This window comes from Rhipicephalus microplus, chromosome 9 (assembly GCF_043290135.1).
Source record: "Rhipicephalus microplus isolate Deutch F79 chromosome 9, USDA_Rmic, whole genome shotgun sequence".
Lineage (NCBI taxonomy): Eukaryota > Metazoa > Arthropoda > Arachnida > Ixodida > Ixodidae > Rhipicephalus > Rhipicephalus microplus.
The window spans coordinates 43,642,243-43,664,407 of record NC_134708.1 but is presented as its reverse complement, the minus strand read 5'-3'; the positions used below and the strand labels follow the sequence as shown (position 1 = coordinate 43,664,407).

At 46.1% G+C, this 22,165-nt stretch overlaps 1 protein-coding gene across 2 annotated transcripts in view; it reads left to right on the top strand.

The window, feature by feature from the left end:
* Positions 1-22,165, top strand: part of LOC119165635 (glycine receptor subunit alpha-2-like) — a 367,416-nt gene that overhangs the window by 59,074 nt on the left and 286,177 nt on the right. For both annotated transcript variants that reach the window (XM_075873508.1, XM_075873509.1), the window contains exon 2: positions 9,297-9,399. In XM_075873508.1, coding sequence (XP_075729623.1) covers positions 9,370-9,399 — 30 coding nt within the window. In that variant the 5' untranslated portion in view covers positions 9,297-9,369. The remainder of the gene's footprint in view (positions 1-9,296; positions 9,400-22,165) is intronic.

Below are 22,165 nucleotides of genomic sequence, written 5' to 3'. Positions count from 1 at the left end.
AGGACGACCACCACATTAGTGTAGCGGTTAAGGTGCTCGGCTACTCACCCGAAGATTGGGGCTCGATGGAAGCTGTGGCAGTCGCATTTCGTTGCAGGCGAAATGCTGGAGTTCCCGGGTACTGTGCAATGTCAGTGCACGTCGAAACAGCACTGGATGATGAAAACTTTTCGTGCCCTCTACTGTACGGTGTACCTCCTAATCATATCACGGTTATCGCATGTAAAACTTCAGGTATTTATTATTATTAAAACTTGTGAGGCTTGTTACGCTTATTCATGGAAGCGGAAGTGGGGATGTCAACAGAATCTTGAGAAAATAATTAACATTGTTATTAAGTGTTAAGAACGAAAATACTAATCAATCTATAGTGATTAATTGATGAGGAAAAAAGATTCCGTGTTTGTGTTTAGAATAAATGTACGACGATTTAGAGTACTACAGAACATTGTTCGGATGAACTCCACAATTTCGTGGGTTTCAAGAAACACGTGGTTGCCATGAGTGTACTTCTAATGTTGGTCTCAGATTGACCTCACGCTTTTCACATCACGTCGTAAATTTCCCACTTGCAACAATGTACATTTTCCAAACAGCTTGCTTGCTCTCATTTGAATACGCCAGGTCTTATATGAAACGCTATGAATTACGGGAACTCTGACGCTGCCTGACTTACGAACTCCATCGTGCAATCCTAACGTCGTGATGGTCTCTTTTTGGCTGGTGTTCCAATGTACATTAAATGAAATGTAACTACGAAAAGGACTAAAGAGCATATGAGATAACTCGTCTTGTGTGTTGCCTGCTCACCACGTTGATCGAAGTAAAGGCCCCTCTTTATTGTTGTCCTGATTCGTCATCAGCCTGACTACGCCCAACGCAGAATGAAGGCTTCCCCCCATTTCCCGACCATCAACCCGGTCTTACGCTTTTGCTGGCATGTTGTATTCCCAAAACTTCTTAATCGCATCTACCTGCGTAACTTTCTGCCTCCCTATCATGCGTTCATCTTTTCTTAGGGCGCATCAGTTACCCTTGTCAATTTCCACATTCGGCTCAATATTTGTTGTCCTCCTAATAATCTTGACATGTTTCCTTCATCATTTCGATCTACATGGCTTAGGTGTGATAGGTAACAACGCAGTGTTCAAAATACAAACGCTATAGCAGCTTGTCAATCATCTGCCGCCCCCGCTCTTCTGGCGCTGGAGTATGTCGAGGTGTCTTACGAAAAGGTCTAAGCTTTTCGTAAGGCCTTCCATCAGGGAGCGAGCAACAGACATGTTCCCCAGAGCGAGAGCTAAGCTACAAAATCCTCGAGCGTTATTTAAGTCTTACTCCGAATTTTCGTTCACCCGGATTTGTGGGCTCCTCGTAGGAATAATACGGGTGACGCGATACCGGGGCAACAGCGCTCTTGGGGACTACAGCACGCTATTTGCAGGCTTAGACTGAAGAACGTGACATTCCGATCTTTGATAAGAAGACGTAGATCGACAGGTCAGATGAAGCGATGGCGGTGCAGATTTATGTGTATAGCGGGTCGTGGGAAAGACAGTTTAATCACGCTTTCTAACATGACGTACTCACCAAATTGAAAAAAAAATCTCATCATTCAAGTCTGACTGAACTCTTTCGGAATCTATCTCTAGGGATTAAACAATGACTAAGTTGTGTAAGTGCTCGTAGGAGCCACAAGAGGCAAACAGATGAAAAGGTGAGCTTCCTTCTGTTTCTGCAATCTATTAGGAACGATTGCCGTCTCGAAATCATTCGGATAACCTGATTCTACTTTCCCAGCTTAGCCTCGAGCTTGTGAAAGGGTTGCTATCTGTCAGAGTAATCCATTAAACTACGTTCCGATGAATCTGCAGGTAATTACACAAGGCCCTGCGCCGTGCTCCCGACGGGGTTGCAGAAATTAGGTGCCTTTTCTCATCTTCTAACCACTACCACCACCCAATTACACATGCCCTTGCCAAACCTCCTGAACCTGCTGTGGCTACACATTAGATAACAACAAAAAAGAAAGAGTTTGTTGTCGAGGTTAGGCCTCGACTGGAATGGCCTATGAGGGTTTGCATGGTAGATTAACTCTGCTGTCATTTGTTGGCATTAGGAGGGGACAAGATTGCTTCGTTCGATCGTCGCATGTTTTGATGTGTAACAGGAAAATGCCGAGTAGACGTGTACACAAAAATGCAAAAAAAAAAACGCTCTAACCTCGTAGAGTGTTTGCCTAAGTGATGGTTTGTCTAATTTTGTTTTTGCCGATGTCATTTTTCTGCTTGACTAGAAGCAAAAGGTCAGGTGAATATCTATGTATTTTTCATTTAATCTTCATTCCTGTTAAACATGCCCCCGTGGACTAGGTAACTAAATTAATATGCTGGTGGAACATAAATGGCTTGAGCGGAGAAATTGCTTACACTTCACGCTGATATATTGTACCAATCATCTTTGTACCAAATGAAACAGAAAGCAGGTGAGAGTATAAACATCAACACAGCATTATTAATTTTGCGCTTGGGGTTATTTATTTTGCCACGTGTTTCCACGTGGTAGCATTGAAGACGTTGTTTTGCGGTAACTCCAACGTCAGCATTAATGTCGCTGTTCGTGTCGTCGGTTGTTAACGAAAGTTCGTCATCTTGTCCGTGCATAAAGAAATCAAGCGCGATGCAAATCAAACAGATAATGGAATTTTTCGGTTTGATGTGGGAATCAAACAGGCTTTCTGCTTGGCAAACTGGGGTTCTAAACCATGGAGGCACGTCCCTGCTTGAAACTTACTTGAAGGAAAAAAAAACGCAAGTTATGATTCTCATATACAGGAAACAGACTCCTTAGCGCATGTATAACTGAGTGGCAGATTTCTAGAATCGCTACAGGCGGCCCAGCATATTGAGCAGCAAGTGGGTAGTTCAAAGACTCCCACCCATCACAGTCTGTGAAGATACGCAAGTGCCCGTAGTACCTTGTGGACGAGAAAGGAATTTTTCGCTTATAAGCAAAAGGAAGAGTTGTGGCCTAGTGGGCACTAGCAACTGTACATGCAGTGGACGTTCTAGGACTGTTTGAAACGTCCAAGTTTTGTGCATAACCGTTCTTTTTCTTCTGGCATGGTTTAAGGCGACACGGACGGGGCCAGACTACGCTATCGCGTTCTTCTCTTGAAGCGAAAATATCGTGATATGATATCATTTCACCCAAAATATCCATAATGCTTGCAGTGACTGGTGTAAAGAAAAGAAAACGAGAACCTCACTCACATTCCTTGATCTGTTAGATTACATAACGCGCATCGTTGCAGATGCTTCGAATACGCATATAATGCATTTGCTCAGTGTCGTAGTTACGTGGGACGGAAATAGGCCCCAGAAGTAAAGCCAAATGTCGTCAAAGCAGCCATGTCATTTATAACTGTCGCCAAAATGGTAGCCAAGTAGAGCAGGAGTGTTACTGTGAACAGAGACCTTACGATAATGAATAAATATAACCACACTGAATAAGTAAAACTGGAAATTTTAAAGTAGCCAATACGTAGCCATGGCGCCAACTTTAAAATTTCATAGCCAAACAAGTAGAAAAGTTGCTAGTTTGGCGCAAAGTAGACACCAATGGCGAACCCTGCATTTGCTCCTTAGTACGACGTGGCATGCATGCCAGTACACATTACTACGTAACACACCTTTCCTACATAACAAGGCAGCATTGTCAACATTTGCGCAATGAACATAATAGAGACTTGTAATTAGAATGTGCTCAAGCCAGCTTTATACTTATGCGTTGTTCTATACACCTGCGCCGTCATTCTTCCTGCTTCATTCTTGTTATAGTTAGCGACCGGCCAGAGTCTCGTACGGCTCCCCACGCAAGAACATTACTTTCAGCTGAAGCTGTCGCGCGTACTGATATAAAAAGCCGTGACGCCAGTGTAACTTTGTTTTGCAGCATCGCACCGTTAATTTCATTTGAACACTTCTCATTATGAAAATGTATGAGTATCCTCATTTGTCAACTTGCGTATATTCGGACACATAAAGATAAATTCGTGTTTCAGTGTTCATCTCTGGAATGTACACTGTCTTTTGTCTCTTTCTCTTTTAGTGTGTTTCTTTTCCTACCTTTAAATATTTGTGTCTGGTTCTGTTTGGCTTCTCCCTTCTTATTTCGTTATCTTCCTCTCTTTTTCTTTGTTTATCTCGATTCTACTGGCCTCGCCTTTTCTTTTTCTTATTCTCTACACTTATTTTCTCCTTTATTTTATTCGTCTAGATGGAGGCGGAAATGTTGTAGGCCCGTGTGCTCAGATTTGGGTGCACGTTAAAGAACCCCAGGTGGTCTAAATTTCCGGAGCCCTCCACTACGGCGTCTCTCATAATCATATAGTGGTTTTGGGACGTTAAACCCCACATATCAATCAATCATCATTATTCGTCTAAAGTGTACTAGTTCTCCTGCCTTCACCCTTGGTTATCTCTTCCGACCTTGGACAAATCGGCGCACGTACTTTGGCAACAAAGCAGAAGATGAAAAGTACGAAGAAAGTCAATGCTGGTTCCCAATGATAAAAGTTCTCAGCTCACTCCACGCGGCATCACAAAAAGACCTAGCTCTTCCGCGGTGAAAAAAAAAAATTATAATTCACTTCGAAGCTTGGGCGGTGTGGTCACCGCACGAAGGTATACTGGTTGCTGCGCCGTAGTCTACGCAAAGTGGTCAGTAGTTGCGTACACGTGCAGGTGGTTAGCGGCATGCAAATGAAGCGGGCATGCCGCTGTGATGTTGTCAGACACAGAGTACGAGCGAGTGGGCCAAGATTACGAAAAGTGTCACACGAAGGTTTCAGACAAGCATCCCACTTTTCCTAATTCCGGCTAATCTCGATTTCGACGCATGCGAAGTATGCCTGCTCCAATGCGGAAGTAAATAGGCAGCGCGCAAGTCCTGAGCATCACTGATGAGCCACATTCTTTTATTTGATTTAACGTTGGTTAGTTGGAGAAATAAGCTTAAATACCGTGGAAACACAAACTAACCTTGAAGCCCGTGGACACTGAACCAACGTTACAACGTAACAACTGTTTCATTTTTCACGTTAATAGCAGCTTTCTTTTCCATTTCCACCATGCTGAAGACCCTTTGTAACTGCATCTGTTGCTATGGCTACACTATGCTTAGCTCGAGGTCATATTGGGGTCTTACGTCATTCATAAAATTACTAACCAAGCTCATATATTGTTAGCCTTCCGACAACTTTTTTGACGCACTTTATGAAAAAAATTGCATATTTAGCGTAAACCATGTCTTTTTCTTGGTACACAAAAAAAGCATAATGCCTGTGAAGCGTGTCGTTAGCCCATCATATGTTCTCGACACGTGCGTTTAATAAGGGGGATAGAGTTTTTTTTATACAAAGAGGAAGCAGTCGAGATAGTTACCCTTATTTATGCATATGTTGGTGATGCATGCACTCTTTACTTCTACCTATGCTCACAATATTGCGAGAAATGCTTTACTTGAATTCTGATGGTGTTTTCCTGGAGATGTTGCAGTATGAGACAGAGACGACTACAGAGGATGACGCGAGATTGCGAAGTCGAGGGCCTAAAAATTGTCAATGACATGCCACTAGCACTAATGTTGTAGTTCCCACAATCCTATAGCTGCTAAGCGCTGAGAAGACCATCTTTATGTGATGACATAGTGTGCTGTGCTATCAGCCGCGACATTAGTGCATTTTCGATGGCAGCCTTTTGACATATATGAAGAATAGCTACTACGTCATGGAAGATTTTACCTTTTGTTCATACGTTCATCGGTCACATGAGCTTACCGTAATAACAATTAGTTGCCGTATTTTCACGATCATGGGTAGACACATTTTATGCAAAATTTAAATGCAAAGTTAAAGCTAGGGTGGACTTGCAATTTAAACACGCTAGTAGCGCCAGTTGCAGAAGGATAAACAAAGATCTAGGGACGCCGAGGCTTGGTTACGAAGCTACGTTTGCATGCCGCCCTTAACTGTAACGTATACCGTATTTGATCTAGTACAACCCGCACTGGGAAAATATTAAAAAAAATAAAATTAAATTCACGTATTGTTCACGAAACTGGTTGTTTTGCATGGCTGCGAAGAATGGGGGCGAAGTCCCGTTTCCTTGCTGCAATTTGTGCTGCATTGTCTTGGTTTATTTTGCACGAGTTGCCGGCGTATATAGTTGGCGACACATTCTTGCGTGAAATACTTCAACGCTACTTATTACGTAGACAGGACAACGAAGTGAGTAACAGGGCGGATGCAGACCCGGAGTTAGGAGTCGGACAACGTGTAGTCAGTCTAGCGGCTTCGTAAATAAATTTACTTTATAATATGCATTCACATTTTTTTTCCTTTTTTGTCATGCTTTTCGGACGGGTCGATCTAGATTCGAGTCGGGCGATGTCACCGTTGTTGGCTGATGTTAGCTGCGTAACCGATAGATCGAGCTATCAAACAGCCATAGATCAAATTGCAGACTATCGATAGATCGATAGTCTGCTGGAATCGTGAGGCACTGACCTCTAACGTTGCACTCTTTCCTTGTCACGCTTTGTCATGGAGCAAACTCCTCGGTCAGAGCTCGTGCGTATGCGGGGCTGACAAGTACAGACGGCTCCACTGTTAAGGGGAACACCTGTGTGAGCAGCATGTTTACGTTTCGCTGTCTTACGGAATCACAGCGGCTTAGATATGCATAAGGTTACTGGTGGTAAATTCCGACTCCTCTTGACAAACTGTTGGCTTGCATGAAGATTGTTTCTTAATCCACGTGGTCCTAGAGGGCCAGGAATATTGATGGCGTGCATTCGAGTGTTCCTTTTAACAGTGAACCATACTGTACACTGCGGCTAGTTTCTCTTGTCGTAACGGGGCTGTCAGCATTTCGCTTGGTTCGCGACAACTGCAACGCAAACAGTGGCAAACGTAGCACTCGAGCGCTGCCAGCTTGTGCGGTAATGTGTAGCAAATGTAACATCGCTACAACTGTGGTTAGCCAAGACTTCAAACACAGTTGGCGTTCCCCCAACACGGTACCATAGCCCCGCCACGGTGGTCCAGCGGCTAAGGTACTCGGTTGCTGACCTGCAGGTCGCAGGATCGAATCCCGGGTGCGGCGGCTGCATTTTCGACGGAGGCGAAAATGCTGTAGGCCCGTGTGCTCAGATTTGGGCCCACGTTAAAGAACCACAGGCGGTGGAAATTTCCGGAGCCCTCTACTATGGTATCTATGATGGTCATATGGTGGTTTCAGGACGTTAAACCCCACAAACCAATCGACACGATACCATCTTCCGAATCCGCAATGGTCAATGGTCAGTAGATTCATAAAAACTGATCCAGACCTTCAGTGATCAGAAGTAGGAGGTGCAACAAGAAAACATAACAAAAAATTGCCCGCAGCTTCCCTCGGGGGAACACTGAGGAGGATGCGGACCATATAATTGGTTAACGGGGTGTTAAAGTGCGACTTACTTGGGTCGATGGCTAAATTGGTTAACGTGGTTGTGAAATGGGGTGTTAAATTGCGACTTACTTGGGTCGATGGCTAAATTGGTTAACGTGGTTGTAGGAGGGGGTGTTAAATGAGTGAACACGTACACACGTATGCGAAAGGGCGGCGCTGGTCGAAGGGACGTCGATCATTGTGTTTGTGGATTCGTTGGAATTCATTTCACCGCGACCTTGGACGTCGACGCGCCGTACAAACCAACCGACGAGCGGCAACTGAGCGAGCGAGCGCCGACCTTGAGTATATATACAGCACGACGGCGCATGCACTGTCAGCTGTTGAATGTTCTCGAAGCGCGACGCCACATGCGCGTCCACTGGAGAATCAGGAGAATTGTAGATGTCGAACGCGGTGTGTAGAGGAGGAAGGGTGCACAGATGGTGGAGGAGTGAAGCGCGCGCGGTGTGTAGAGGAGGAAGGGATGCACAGATGGTGGAAGAGTGGGCGACGGCGCGACGGCGCATGCGCGCGCGTCAGCTGTCGAATGTTCGAGAAGCGGTGTGGACGGCGCACTACAAGGCGCGAGTATAAGATGCTCCGCATCTAAAACTGTTGTTCAGGTGATTTGTCTCTGTAAAAAAATCTTAATCCCTTGATAGTTGCTTTGCAGAAAGAACATCCTTTGTCGCATCATCACGGTGGCATAGGATCTCCTTTACCACGTCTTAATGGCTTGTTTCGTTTAACTTCATTCACTTCTATTAAACTCAAGATAGCCATCAATATCAGGTGCAACAATACAAAAACAAATGTATACCATATCACACAAATGTTAACTTCTTGGAAGGCGCATCAAGACGAGCTTCTGGATCACCCTATTTATCTACCAGCCCCCCACCCTTTTTGCTCGTTGAAACAAACATCTAAGCTCTACCGAAGTAGAAGGCTTGAGGAGACGAGCAGTTTTGAGAGGAGAAATTTCGCTAGAGCCAATATATTTACCATGACAGTAGTCTTCCACTGAGAAATCCCAATCGCCTTGTCGGAAAGTTCCACTGATATTTCTTGTGAGCCCGCCGAGTAAGAGTCCCAGCGAGAAAGTTCTTTCTTTTCTGAAACTACATCCCATTCTCTATGGTTGTCTTGAATAGTTTCTTTCTGTTTAGACATCAGAATAACACTTCATGCATTATATTGACAAAGTTTGGCATCACTCTATAGCATGTGAAGATTCTTCAAAAACAAAGGAAGCTTTGTTCCTGACAGGAACGCAGGTGCTGAAACGGAATCCGTTTGTTTGCCTCATGTCGAGTTAAAGCTTTCTTGATCCTTTCGCATAGCAATGTTTTTCAGCTTTTCTTGAATACCGCAATATCTCGTACTGCCAACTTTGGCAAAGCCGACGCGTAAGAACAAGAATTCACATTGGAGGTGGCCAAATAAATTGTAATTTTTAAGACACAAAACCAGCGCACTGACATCCTCACAGGCTTGGGAAGGGCGCAAACACTCAATCAGCTAATTGACAAAACGAAGAGTAATGCTGCAACAAGTGGTCATTCGAATGGCCGTGATAGATTTAGAATGTTAGCACTTCAGTATTACGTTTGCCTTGAACGTCTCGTGGTACTTTCGTGCTCTTCGACGATTAAGCGCTGCACCACAAAATGCTCTGTTAACCCTTTCCGTTGCGGCGTCATTAATAGACGACAGCACACAAAACATCATCTAGCACTTCGTAAATGAAACCTAAACTGCTAATTCTTCTGGGAATGTTTTTTTTCCATTTATTTCCAGTGTGGTCGGCTCACCATTGTGGTGTTATTGCGGAGTTCGAAGCCACAAGGAAGGAGCTTGACCGGAATCATGAATGAAGTCGACGAGGGATGAACTGAGGCTGGTAAGTGCCAATTGTTGGGAAAATGGGTCAAAGTGGTTTCAATGACTTGCGCACACTCAAATACAATAAAGGTTCAAATTTTGCATACTTCAATCAGTACCAGAAAAAAAGAAGTTATTTTTTCGTTAACGAATTATAAAGACCTAATTTGACGCCATCTGTTTGGCTTCATAAATACTTACACAACCAGCTCAATCTTTGGTTTGCAGTCTTATGATGTCCAAACTGTTAGGAAAACACGTGACTAGACCCCTTAGGCTAGCGCAAGCACAGCGAAAAACGTTACTGTGAAAGGATATGTGATGTAACAGCGGAGGGGTGGATGTGCGCATATGTGCGACAGCGGATGTGCTTAAAGCCAGTATCTTATAATAATGTGATTTTCCGCACAATGAAACATAAAAAAACAAGTTGTATTATACGCCATAAAAAACTGTTGGAGGTAACATACTATATCAGCTTTGGAATAGATGAGAATATTGTTTTAACATAGCTTTTTTTCCCCTTTCAGCTGATTATTTGTAATTCTAAAAGCACACGTGGAGCGCGCCTATTATTGTGATTTTGTCAAAGGCCCAAGTCATTGCTGCATTTTTGTATGCTTGGTTGAATAGTTCCAAAAAATACCCCTTTATTGCTTACCTTAAAAGTGTGACGAACCTGTTCTACGTAATCTTGTATTCAATTTTTAAATCCCATTTTTTTGGTAATCGGCTGCTGCGTTTCCATAGCCAGTCTCTGTGAAAAATAGTGTTCATAATATGTGTTTTAAACCCCGAATAATTCATTCTGTATTTTTTTAGTTTTGACATATATACTATAACGTTCAGCTTTTAGTAACTGCTGACAAAATTTATCATACACTAAGAAATAACACGATCTGATCCTTCATTGCATCCAATGAAATTGTGCAATGAAATGATCGAGTACTTCGTAAATAAATATCTGCATTTTCAGTGCATTACTATTATTCGTTTCCTTCTGTACCTTCCCCGCTCGGCTTAGGAAATCGTCTACATAAGAGAAAGGCCGCAAACTAGTGGTCCGCTAACTTTCGTTTATACGTATGCACAAAACAGAAATGAATAATTTGCTGCTCCAATAGCTATGTGGTTTGTACAGGACAACACAAGTCTGTTCTGTACGCAGTCTTCCTGTATCGAGAAAGTTAGGGCAAAATGTCAGCGGTATTTCGAAAAAAAAAACAAAACAGAAAAACACCAGCACTGGCAATCAAAATTTCGCCGCGTCGGCCACCGGTAATCAGTGCTATTATGTTTACGTTGAGAGAGCACGTAAACGTATATGCCCTCTAGATTTTATGTGTGAGTTTCCCATTCACACTGATCGCGGGGCAAACGTGACATAACTATGCCCCGTTATTACTACACGAAAACTAGGTGTTTCACGTCACGCATGACGCGAGTTGGACAACAATTCACACAATGAGGGTTTTTCGTGTTAGTTTAATCGATGTAATCTACAGTGAAGAGCCATACTGGAAGCACTGCACGTCCGTTGAAAACAGTTATCTAAAAGCCATTGAATCTATTACGGCCTCTGCATTAATCACAATGAACACACTATTGAACTGCTGTAAAGGCGCATGATCTGATTCGGATAATTCAATCTGTCGAGTGTTACCTCGTGCTTAGATGGCGTATGTTCTCTATATTCGTCGCAGACTCGACTCAACATTTAGTTGTTCTTAATTAGTATACTACACTATTGTCGAACCGTAGACACGGTGCTCGGCTGCTGTGCTGAAGGTTCCGGGTTCGATCCTTGACACGGTAGTTGTATTTAGAACCGGGCAGAACGGTACAGCTGCGTCTACAGTTGGATTTCAATACGCGGCAAGAAACATCAGTATACCTCGACTTCTGCGCTTTCATAATTATACTGTGGCTTGAGGATGTTCACCTCTACGTAATGATATTCCTATTTAAAAATAAGCATGTTATCGGTGAACTTGTATTGCTGCAGATGAAAAAAAAAACAATTCAGGCATTAAAAACGAAGGGATCACTGAAAGAGGCAACAGTACGCAATATAAACTGCAGTTTCGCCGATTTCTAATGCGAGTGAGAGCCTCTTGCTAAATGAGGCAAGAACAACAGCAGAAAACACTACCACTAGGACAGGGATAGAATGCTCTCCTGTGAACATCATTAAGTTTTATTTTGAATTAGCGTTGTATATTTTAACAGAAATAGACACATTTCGCTTGTTTGTTTATACTTTCGTCGCATTTGGTTTTGATTGAGTGATGCCAGAGACTGTCTGAATCAGCTTAATTGTCAAATACACGGGCTTCAGAGCAATTCCACTCGTATAAAATTGGATCTATTCGTCAATGACAACTTTATACTCGTCTTTACTCTGTACACTTGATCGCAAAGTGGATATACATGAATAATTCACCGGTTTGAACCAACTGATACAATATAAACGCTACACAGCAAGCCACTCTCTCATGCTTTTCTTTTTCATTCTCGTCCGAGAAGCAGTCTCTGCGTGATTGGCGCGCCATCGTAAATTCTGGTTCTCTTGGTACAAAAGGCGTCGCCCTTTATATGGTATACAGGCTCGTTTCCGGCCGTCACGTAGAAATAGACTACAGGAGCCTGGGCGTGCACTCGTTGCAACTGCCAAGCTCGAATAACACCTCGATTCGATCGGGCACGCGAAAACAGCACTTTGAAGTCAACCCGAAAGTGTGTTGCATTTTTTTCTATACTCCGTGAATAACGACGTGGTCGCTTGTCGTCGATATACAAGCGGCATTTGCTATTGACCAATTTGTTTGTACTCGCGTCTATCGCGTTACTTTTCTTCGTTTCAGTATGCAATTGTCAAGCAACAAGCAAGCGCTTTCCCGAGAGATGATCTGTCGTAAACTTCGACTGTCTCGAATCGAACTGTTGTTCCCTGCATGCGTTATATGGTTCGCTGTTTTTTCGGAATATGATTCTTCAGCAAGCGTGTGCACGTCAAGGCCAGTTTCCGAAGTTTTTTTCTTGCTTTATTTTTCTCTCTATATTTTGACTGATTTGTGAAAGCGTTGAAGACGCAGTTGGAAGTCAGTGGCAAAATAGGATTCGGTTTGTATCATTGGCGCTTGCGTTTTCTCGCATACTTGGACTGCAGTACCTGCCAGCAAGTGACTTGACATATCTAACTTTTTTTTTCTAATTTTTCAGGTGTTAGGTTGTTCTTGATTTCTCAGCTTCGGCGCCGCAAATCGATGTTACTGGTAGGAACGTTTCCCAGAAAAGTAAAAAAAAAAAACTAGTCTTGTAGTTATATCCCCGTTGTTGCACTTTTTGAGGTCTCTATTTGCATTTGATGCCAAGGGACAACACACACACCCCAATATATATATATATATAAATATATATATATATATATATATATATATATATATATATATATATATATATATATATATATATATATTGTGAGGAACCGGTTTATTCGGCCAGGCTCGAGCTCATTAACGCCGGTGATGATATTCTTAGATGAAGAAGATGTACAGGTGATGATGATTACAAAGAGAATAAAGAGTCATTCGCTTGTCGCGCTCACACTAATTCCCCCGCGCGGTGAAAGCGGCCGCCTGGTTGCTTGACAGTATTATGAAATGCGTCGCGCATAAGGCTTTAAACGAGATACGTGCACTATCTCTGTTCCTCGGCAACAATGATCAGGACTAGCGCTAAGAGGAGAAACGCGGTAATTGACAGGAGATGTCTGTTCGACCACCGTGTATGGCCCAATGAAGCGACTGATGAATTTGTCGCATAGGCCGGGGACGCGTAGTGGAGTCCATAGAAGAACTTCGTCACCAGGGGAAAAACTCACAACACGGCGAGACGAGTCGTAGCGAGATTTTCGAGTGTCTTGAGAGAGGCCGGTGTTAACACGGGCCTGGTGACGGCAGTGTGCGAGACGAGATAGGAATTCTTCAGAGAAAGGAGCCGTCGAGGGTGCAGGGGCCGAAAGGAAAGAGACATCTAGAGCGAAACTCGGCGAGCGACCATGGACGAGAAAAAATGGAGAAAAGCCGGTAGTGCGTTGAGCAGCCAGCCGTATTATAAGCGAATGTCACGAAGGGTAGAATTGCATCCCAGTTCGTGTGGTTGGGGTGAATGTACATGGCGATCATGACCGATAGGGTCCGATGAAACCGTTCAGTCAATCCGTTGGTCTGCGGGTGGTAGCTAGAAGTGGTCTTGTGAACAGTGTTCGAGGCACGCAAAACTTGCTCGACAATGGAAGATAGAAAGACTTTGCCACGATCACTGAGGAGAATGCGTGGAGCTCCATGACGCAAAAAGATGTGGCGAAGAAAAAAATCGGTGATCTCAGTGGCAGTCCCAGATGGTATAGAAGCTGTTTCTGCGTAGCGGGTAAGGTGGTCGACTGCTGTGACAATCCAGCGATTCCCATTGGATGATATAGGAAGAGGGCCATACAAGTCGATTCCAACGACTTCAAAAGGTGAGGCGGGACAAGGAAGAGGTTGCATTAAGCCAGCCGGAGCAGTTGTCGGTCGTTTTCGCCGTTGGCAATGGACACAGGAGGCGACGTACTTAGCGACGGCTGAAGAGAGGCCAGGCCAAAAACAACGACTTCGTATTTTGTCGTAAGTCTCGTGGTAGCCTAGATGAGCAGCGGTTGGATCATCATGAAAGGTTTCCAGAACTTCACGTTGCAGAGAACGTGGGATGACGGGTACCCACTTGTTGCCATCGATGTGGTAAACGTAGCGACATAAAGCATCACCGACAAGCTTAAATTGTTTAAGTTGTCGACGGAGTCTGGCGTTTGGAGGAGTAGAGCCGGTCAAGCGGTCAACAATGGTGCGGCAGTATGGGTCGACACGTTGTTGTGAAACAAGGACGGATAGGGTGGCAGGTGATGAACTTAGCGCAGCGATTGGAGAGGTGCTGTTGTTTTGGAGTATCGATGGTGAATTGCTTCTGCTGGGCAAAGGACAGCGCGATAGAGCATCAGCATCTTGATGCTTCTTCCCAGATCTGTAGGCGACATCGAAATCATACTCCTGTAAGCGAAGCGCCCAGCGACCAAGGCGACCCGATAAGTTTTTCAGCGATGAAAGCCAGCATAGGGCGTTATGGTCGGTCACGACGGTAAAACGACGGCCGTGAAGATATGGTCGGAATCTTTGCACTGCCCAAACAACAGCAAGGCACTCCTGCTCTGTGATAGTGTAGTTCTTTTCTGGAGCGGTAAGAGCACGACTTGCGTAAGCAACGACGCGTTCGCGTGAGTTTTTGTCACGCTGCAAGAGTACCGCACCGAGACCATGACTACTTGCGTCGGTGTGAAGGATGGTGGGTGTGGTGGAATCGAAGTGGCACAGTACCGGATTCGACGTGAGGGCTTGCTTCAATGCCGTGAAAGCGCTTTCGCAGTCTTCGGACCAAATGAAGGGGACGTTCTTTGCGACGAGTTGATGGAGCGGAGACGCAAGTTCCGCGAAACCACGTATGAAGCGCCGGAAGTAAGAAGATAACCCAAGAAAGCTGCGCAGGTCCTTCTGACGTAGTGGACGAGGAAAATAGAGGACAGCGGCAAGCTTCTGGGGGTCGGGCCGAATTCCTTCTTTGCTGACAAGGTGGCCGAGAACCTTGATTGTCTTGCTAGCAAAGGTACATTTCTTGGTGTTAAGCTGTAGACCGGCTTTTGCAAGGCATGTGAGGACTTCGTCAAGACGTTGTAGATGTTGCGAGAACGTGGATGAAAACACTACTATGTCATCGAGATAGCACAGACATGTTTTCCATTTCAAACCACGCAATACGCCGTCTATCATGCGTTCGAAGGTGGCGGGCGCATTACAGAGTCCAAAAGGCATAACATTGAACTCGTACAACCCATCTGGCGTTGAAAAAGCGGTCTTATTTTTATCAGACTCCGACATTGGTATCTGCCAGTAGCCTGACCTAAGGTCGAGGCTGGAAAAATACTCTGTGCCCTGTAATGAATCCAGTGCATCGTCGATCCGAGGGAGGGGATAAACATCCTTGCGCGTTATTTTGTTTAGCGCACGGTAATCGACGCAGAAACGCACTGTCCCATCTTTATTTTGAACGAGAACAACTGGGGATGACCAGGAACTCGAGGAAGGACGTATAATGTTGCGTCGTAGCATGTCTGAGACGTTTTCCTCGATGATCTTGCGTTCTGCCTGAGACACGCGATATGGACGCCGATGTACAATACGAGAGCCGTCAGTCTGGATGCTGTGAGTAGCGGTAGTAGTCATGGTGAGGGCGGGCGAGTTCACGTCAAATAGAGAACGGTGTATATTTAACAGGGCGAGCAAATCTTCAGTTTGATCAGGTGTTAAGTCATTGCTTATTGTCGCCGACACAGGTGTGGCAGAGGCATTGAATGGCAATGATTGCGACTTCGGAACATCGTTGTGGTTGTTGTTCGGAAGAGTAACAATCGCAACAGGCTCACTGTCGACCGCGCAAGATACTGTTGAGCCACAGGGGAGCAGTACACACTCGGGCGTTTGATTTATGGCGGTTAGGTACGTACACCCATCGAAGAAGCGAATAAGCCCCGGTGTGATCACAATGCCCCTACGTAGGGTATGACCGTAAGGGAGAATTTGTACGTCGCCATCCACAATGTCGGTGCAATTAACACTTATAATTTCTTCGATGTATGGCCGAAGTACATAATCTGACTTGGTGACAAGACGGATGCGTCCATCTTGTTCAAGCGGAGAAGAGTCAGTGGCGTTTAGATGCAGGAGGCGCTGATCACATGATATGAAAGCGGACGCAGAAGACAAGAAATCCCACCCAAGAATGAGAGCGTGGGTGCACTCACGAAATACCGCGAAAACAATGTGATGACGAATGCCTTCTATGCAGGCACGAACGGTACACTGTGCAAGTGAACGAATGAGAGCGTTGGTCGCCGCACGTAGAGGTGGGCCGCCATAAGGTGTGGTGACTTTTCGAAGGCGGGAACAAAAATCAGCACGAATAATCGAAACGGCCGCGCCAGTGTCTACAAGAGCCTCAACACGTACACCTTCTACAAACACTACTATCAAATTCGATGGCCGCTCTGGAGGAATTGTTAGCTGTTCAAGGGATGCAGTTTCTCCTCCTAAAACTGCGTCGGGGAGTTTTCCGCGTGGGCGTTCGGGGAATGGGAGGCGGGCCGTAGAGGCGACACTGAACGGCGACCTGGCGAAGGCGACCTGTGGCGAGACGTACGGGAATTCCCAGGCATGTCCATATGGTAAGTAGGTGACGGTGAACGGTAATAGGACGATCGGGGGGTGGCCGTAAGTAGCTCATGGTCGGCTGGAAGCTTCGATGTTCTTCGGGAGCGTAGCCGCGTTGCTCGTCTTGTTGGCGCCTTCGACAAAACCGAGCAATATGTCCTCGATAGCCGCAGTAGTAACAGGTTGGGCGAGGTGGGCGCTTAGGTGCGTAGTAAGGTGGTGCACGCACTGGCGGTGATAACGAAGCCACAGGCGTATGGTCTGCTGTTGTAGGCACAGAAACGGTGGGTGCGGCAGAGAGCGCGGCAACTTCGGCGTACGTGCGTGTCTGGCGCACGCAGGGACTGTTGGAACACGTCGCACGCGATGCGGAGGCGATCTCTTGTTTAATCAGGTCTCGCAAGCTATCTTTTTCAGGAGGTGAAGTAACTTCCGCAGCACAGGAAGAGCAGCGCCCGTGCAGCTCTTCACGAACGATGCCGCGAATAAGCGCACGCAAGTCGAGGGGTGCAGGCAAACGAACGTCGGTGGCATCGTTGCAAAGGCGAAGAGACTGAAGCTCGTCAAGTCGCTGACAGATGGTTATCACGTCCTGGGTGGTGGCAGGATTTTGCGTGGCGAGGGCGTTAAAGGCGACGGTGTTAATGCCTTTAATAATGTGGCGTATTTGGTCGTTTTGAGACATGCCGGTGTTAACGCGCTTGCACAGTGCAAGGACATCCTCAATATAAGAGGTGTAAGATTCACCCGGCAGCTGCGTGCGTTGAGCGAGTTTCTTCTTTGCTGCCTCAGTGCGAACTGCAGGGGCACCAAATACTTGATGAATTTGCTGCTCGAAAGTGTCCCAGTCGGGAAGATCCGGGTGGTGGTTCCAGAACCAAGTTTTCGCAACATCGGACAAGTAAAATGGGACGCTGCGCAACTTGTGTGGATTGTCCCACCTGTTCAAATCGCTGACGAGGTCGTAGTTCTTGATCCAGTCTTCGAAATCATCACCTCGGAGACCGGAAAACACAGGTGGATCACGCAGGCGAGTGTTGTTGGGCGGAGCGGGTGGCGGTGGCTGCAGTAGGACGGCGACGTTGGATGGGCCAGGGTTTTCTTGGGCCGCCATGGCAGGGGGTTGTACGCGACGACCCGAGCGGAGCTCCAGCGAGAACGGGCGAGAGGACTTGAGGGAACGAAAAGCACAGTCCACCACTTGTGAGGAACCGGTTTATTCGGCCAGGCTCGAGCTCAATCACGCCGGTGATGATATTCTTAGATGAAGAAGATGTACAGGTGATGATGAAGAGAATAAAAAGTCATTCGCTTGTCGTGCTCACAATATATATATATATATATATATATATATATATATATATATATATATATATATATATAACGGAGACCGTTTCGAGCAACAGTGCTCATCGTTGTGTTGCCTGGCAAATATCAAGGACCCTTCAGGAAGACTTGCGAGATGGAGCCTGCGACTGCAGGAACATGACATCACTGTGGTTTACAAGTCCGGTCTCAAGCACAATGACGCGGATTGCCTGTCTCGCGCACCTGTTGAGTCTACATCATCTGACCAAGAACAAGACATCCCATTTCTCGGAGTTCTGAATGTGTCGGAGATGGCTAGTTTTCAGCGAATAGACCCGGAACTACGCCCGCTCATCCAATACTTGGAGGGTCACCAAAATAAGGTACCACGAGTTTTCGTCCATGGATTGACATCCTATGTCCTCCGGAATGACGTCCTATACAAGCGCAACTTCGGAAACAGCGGTGAGACGTTTCTGTTTCTTGCGCCATCATCACTGTGAGCAGAAATCTTAGAAGCGTGTCATGACGACCCGTCGGCTGGCCATATGGGTAGTAGTCGCACTTTGGCCAGAATCCGCCGGAAGTATTATTGGCCGAAATTAAGAGATTCGGTTTATGTCAAGTCATGCTGGGATCGCCAAAGACGCAAGATACCACCATCGAAACCAGCGGGTCTGTTGCAACCAATAGAGCAACCAAAAGGGCCATTTCAGCAAGTGGGAATGGATTTGCTTGGTCCATTTCATCTCTCTTAATCAGGAAAGCGCTGAATTGTTGTAGCAACAGACTACATGACTCGATATGCTGAGACATCACCTCTCGCAAAAGGAACGGCGAACGAAGTAGCCCACTATTTCGTCACTCAGATTGTACTGCGACATGGTGAACCGCAGGTTGTCATTACGGACAAAGGAACATCATTTACTGCCCGTTTGATGCAGTCTGTTATGAAGCTCACCCACACCGACCATAGGAGGACTACAGCATACCATCCGCAAACAAACGGATTAACCGAAAGACTCGACAGAACTCTCGCCTACATGATCTCGATGTATGTGGACGTTGAGCACCAGACATGGGACAGTATTTTGCCTTATGCAACATTTGCGTACAATACCGCAGTGCAAGAAACGACACACTTTCACGCCATTTCAACTTGTTTATGGTCGGACGGTCACAACGACCTTAGACGCGATGTTACCTGTCAATGATTCGAATGAGAGTGATCCGCACATCAGCGACTTCATAGAAAAAGCAGAAGAGGCACGGCAATTGGCAACACATCGTATCATCTTACAACAAGGCTCCGACGCAAGTCGCTATAATCTCAAGCGGAGAGAGATTATAGGAGAGAGACCACCCCGGAGACAAAGTGTGGGTGTAGACGCCTGTACGCGCACCTGGCCTATCTGAAAAACTGATGCGGTGCTATTTCGGCCCTTACAAAGTACTTCGCCGGTTAGGCCCGCTAAACTACGAAGTAATTCCTGAAGGGCAAGTGTGCTCAACCCGACGCAGGAATCGCCCAGAAGTCGTACATGTAGTACGAATGAAACCGTACTACGAAAGACACTGAACGACACTACTGATAAATGTGCTCAAGCATCAGGTCAATACTCCTTTACGAAACTGTTTGACGTCAGCGTACGCATCGGGACGATGCGTTTCGGGAGGGGGACTAATGCCGCATGTTGTTGGGCACTGTTATGCCAGCGGGTCCTCGTCAAACGTCCGTGCCTCTGAAAAAGGCAATCTGGGTCAAGGCCAGCCCGCAGTCCGCCTGACGCGAACATCTCAACGGCGTGAACACGCGCGGCGCCTCTCTCGCCCACGTGCATTGAGTCAGCGGCGCACGTGACAGCGAGCCGGCGTCCTCGTGTCTGGTGGTCTGACGCATGGCGCGGCAACCCCATTGGAGGAATCTGCCCTGACGACTAGCGGCGCTTCTGATTGGACATTTTGGTTGGACCCGGTGAAAATAAAAAAAGCCCTGCGGCGCGTCACGATCGGCGGTTCCTAGGAGAGAGGAGTCCCCATGTCGGAGAGCCGACATGTGTGTGAGTCGGCGGTCTTAGGCGAAAAGTTGACTTATGTATTAGAGAGGAGAGCTCGGCTCTTCGAGTCTCTGTCGGCCCCAGTGCCGAAATTGTAACGCCTCTGTATATATGCTGTACATAAACCTTGTTTAACTCACCGTCGTCTCGTCCGCTCGTCTTATCAGCTCTGCGCAGAAGCAGTCGCGGGCTGAGAAACATACGCTACCAAACGGCTGGTGACCTTCCCGGCGGAGTTAAAAGCAGTGGCGCCTTCGGCGCCGTGTTGGCGTCGCCGTCTTTCGTAACAGCACCTACTGAAGTCTTGCGCTGCTTCCTGCTCTTATGAATTCTGCCAGACCACCTGACGAGCCAAACGCGCCATGCAACGCTGGCTGCACGTGTCAACACGCCACGCGCTGGAAAAAGAAGGCTGGCGGTTTTTCGAAGGAGCGGGACGCGGCGAAACGCAAAAGAAGAGGTTGACGAGCTTTTCACTAGCGAGCTCAGGATAACCTTTGTGTATTTTGTTGACGGGCACAAGTTCGCCATATTTAAATAGCTGTCTTAGCTTCAGGCGTTGCATTTGTTCGTTACAATATAAAGAAAGATAAGGACTAAAATGCAACTGGAGCCCTGGACCCAGTTATCTATTGAATTATCTTCTGCCCATACCATGAAATAAAGTTTCCTCCTTATTCAATGCAAAGGACTGACCGAACCGTAAATGAAGTATGGGATGATATCTCCACACGCGTGGAAGTAACTTCACGAAGCCGAGGCAGTTACCTCGAACTACTGTCCGACGCAGTCGTGGTCGCCTTTATCGTGAAAGCAGGAGAGGGGGATGGCGACACGCGTGACATGCATCAAGTCATTCTGGTAGCGCGTCCGTCATCTTGCCACGAAGGCCCGGAATGCAAGCTGTACGTCCACGCTCGCTTATTAACCCTGGACACGTGTCTCATTTTATGGTTTGGCTTTGCGTATTTGATTAGGCCTGACGGTCGTTGGCTTGCGCAATGTGATGTGGCAACTGTCAACGGATCACATTGCGGTAAGACGTGGCATCATGTCGGCAAAGAATTTGCCCAACGCACAGCTTCTGCTTCGCGTGGAAAGAACTTATAGATCAAATCCACGAAACTGTTTTATAGAAAGTGAGCTTTTTTTCTGTTGCATGGTTTCGCTGATGCGGGATTGCGATTGGCTAAATATTCTCTCAGAACTTTTTTATTGTTATACTTCTTTGAAATGTGAGTTCCACACGGGAAGTGCTTTAGTTGCCATTCCACTAACTTTGTATCAATATTCTCTCACGTACATGCGTATGCATGCACGTACACGCCCAAACACACCCCACACGAGACAGAGAATAAATTGAAAGAAAGGCAAGGAGGTTAACCAAAAAATAAGCAACTGGTTTGTTGTTTTCCGCTAAGGGGAGGGGGAATGGGAAAGAAAGAGAAGAAAAGCGAAGAAAAAGTAGACGTGCTAAAGAAAACCGCCGGTGCTATGGTTTATTCATTAGTCAACTAACACGCAAGAAGTTCAACAACGCCTTGACTGGCACCCCACATGAGATTCATTTTAGCACAAGCAGAAGTCCAAAGCGACACATCTCTTGTGGACTTACGCAAGCACCTCAGTTGCCATGCGCTACCGGGCTAACAAGCAAATCAACCTCTAAAAGGAAGCCGACAAAGAGCGGAAATTTATCAAAATTTTCTTTTGCTGAGCATATCTTTATTATATTTGAAATGCCCCTGAAATGTTACAAGAAGTTGAAAAATGTCACCTTAGCGATAACAGAACGAATACGGGCACCTATTAATGTAACCAGATTTTCAATTTTAAAAGTTGATAGATATGTGGGGTTTAACGTCCCAAAACCACTATATGATTATGAGAGACGCCGTAGTGGAGGGCTCCGGAAATTTCGACCACCTGGGGTTCTTTAACGTGCACCCAAATCGGAGCACACGGGCCTACAACATTTCCGCCTCCATCGGAAGTGCAGCCGCCGCAGCCGGGATTTGAACCCGCGTCCTGCGGGTCAGCAGCCGAGTACCCTAGCCACTAGACCACCGCGGCGGGGCAATTTTAAAAGTTCTCTCCAGAGCAGTCTCTATTACGATGAACT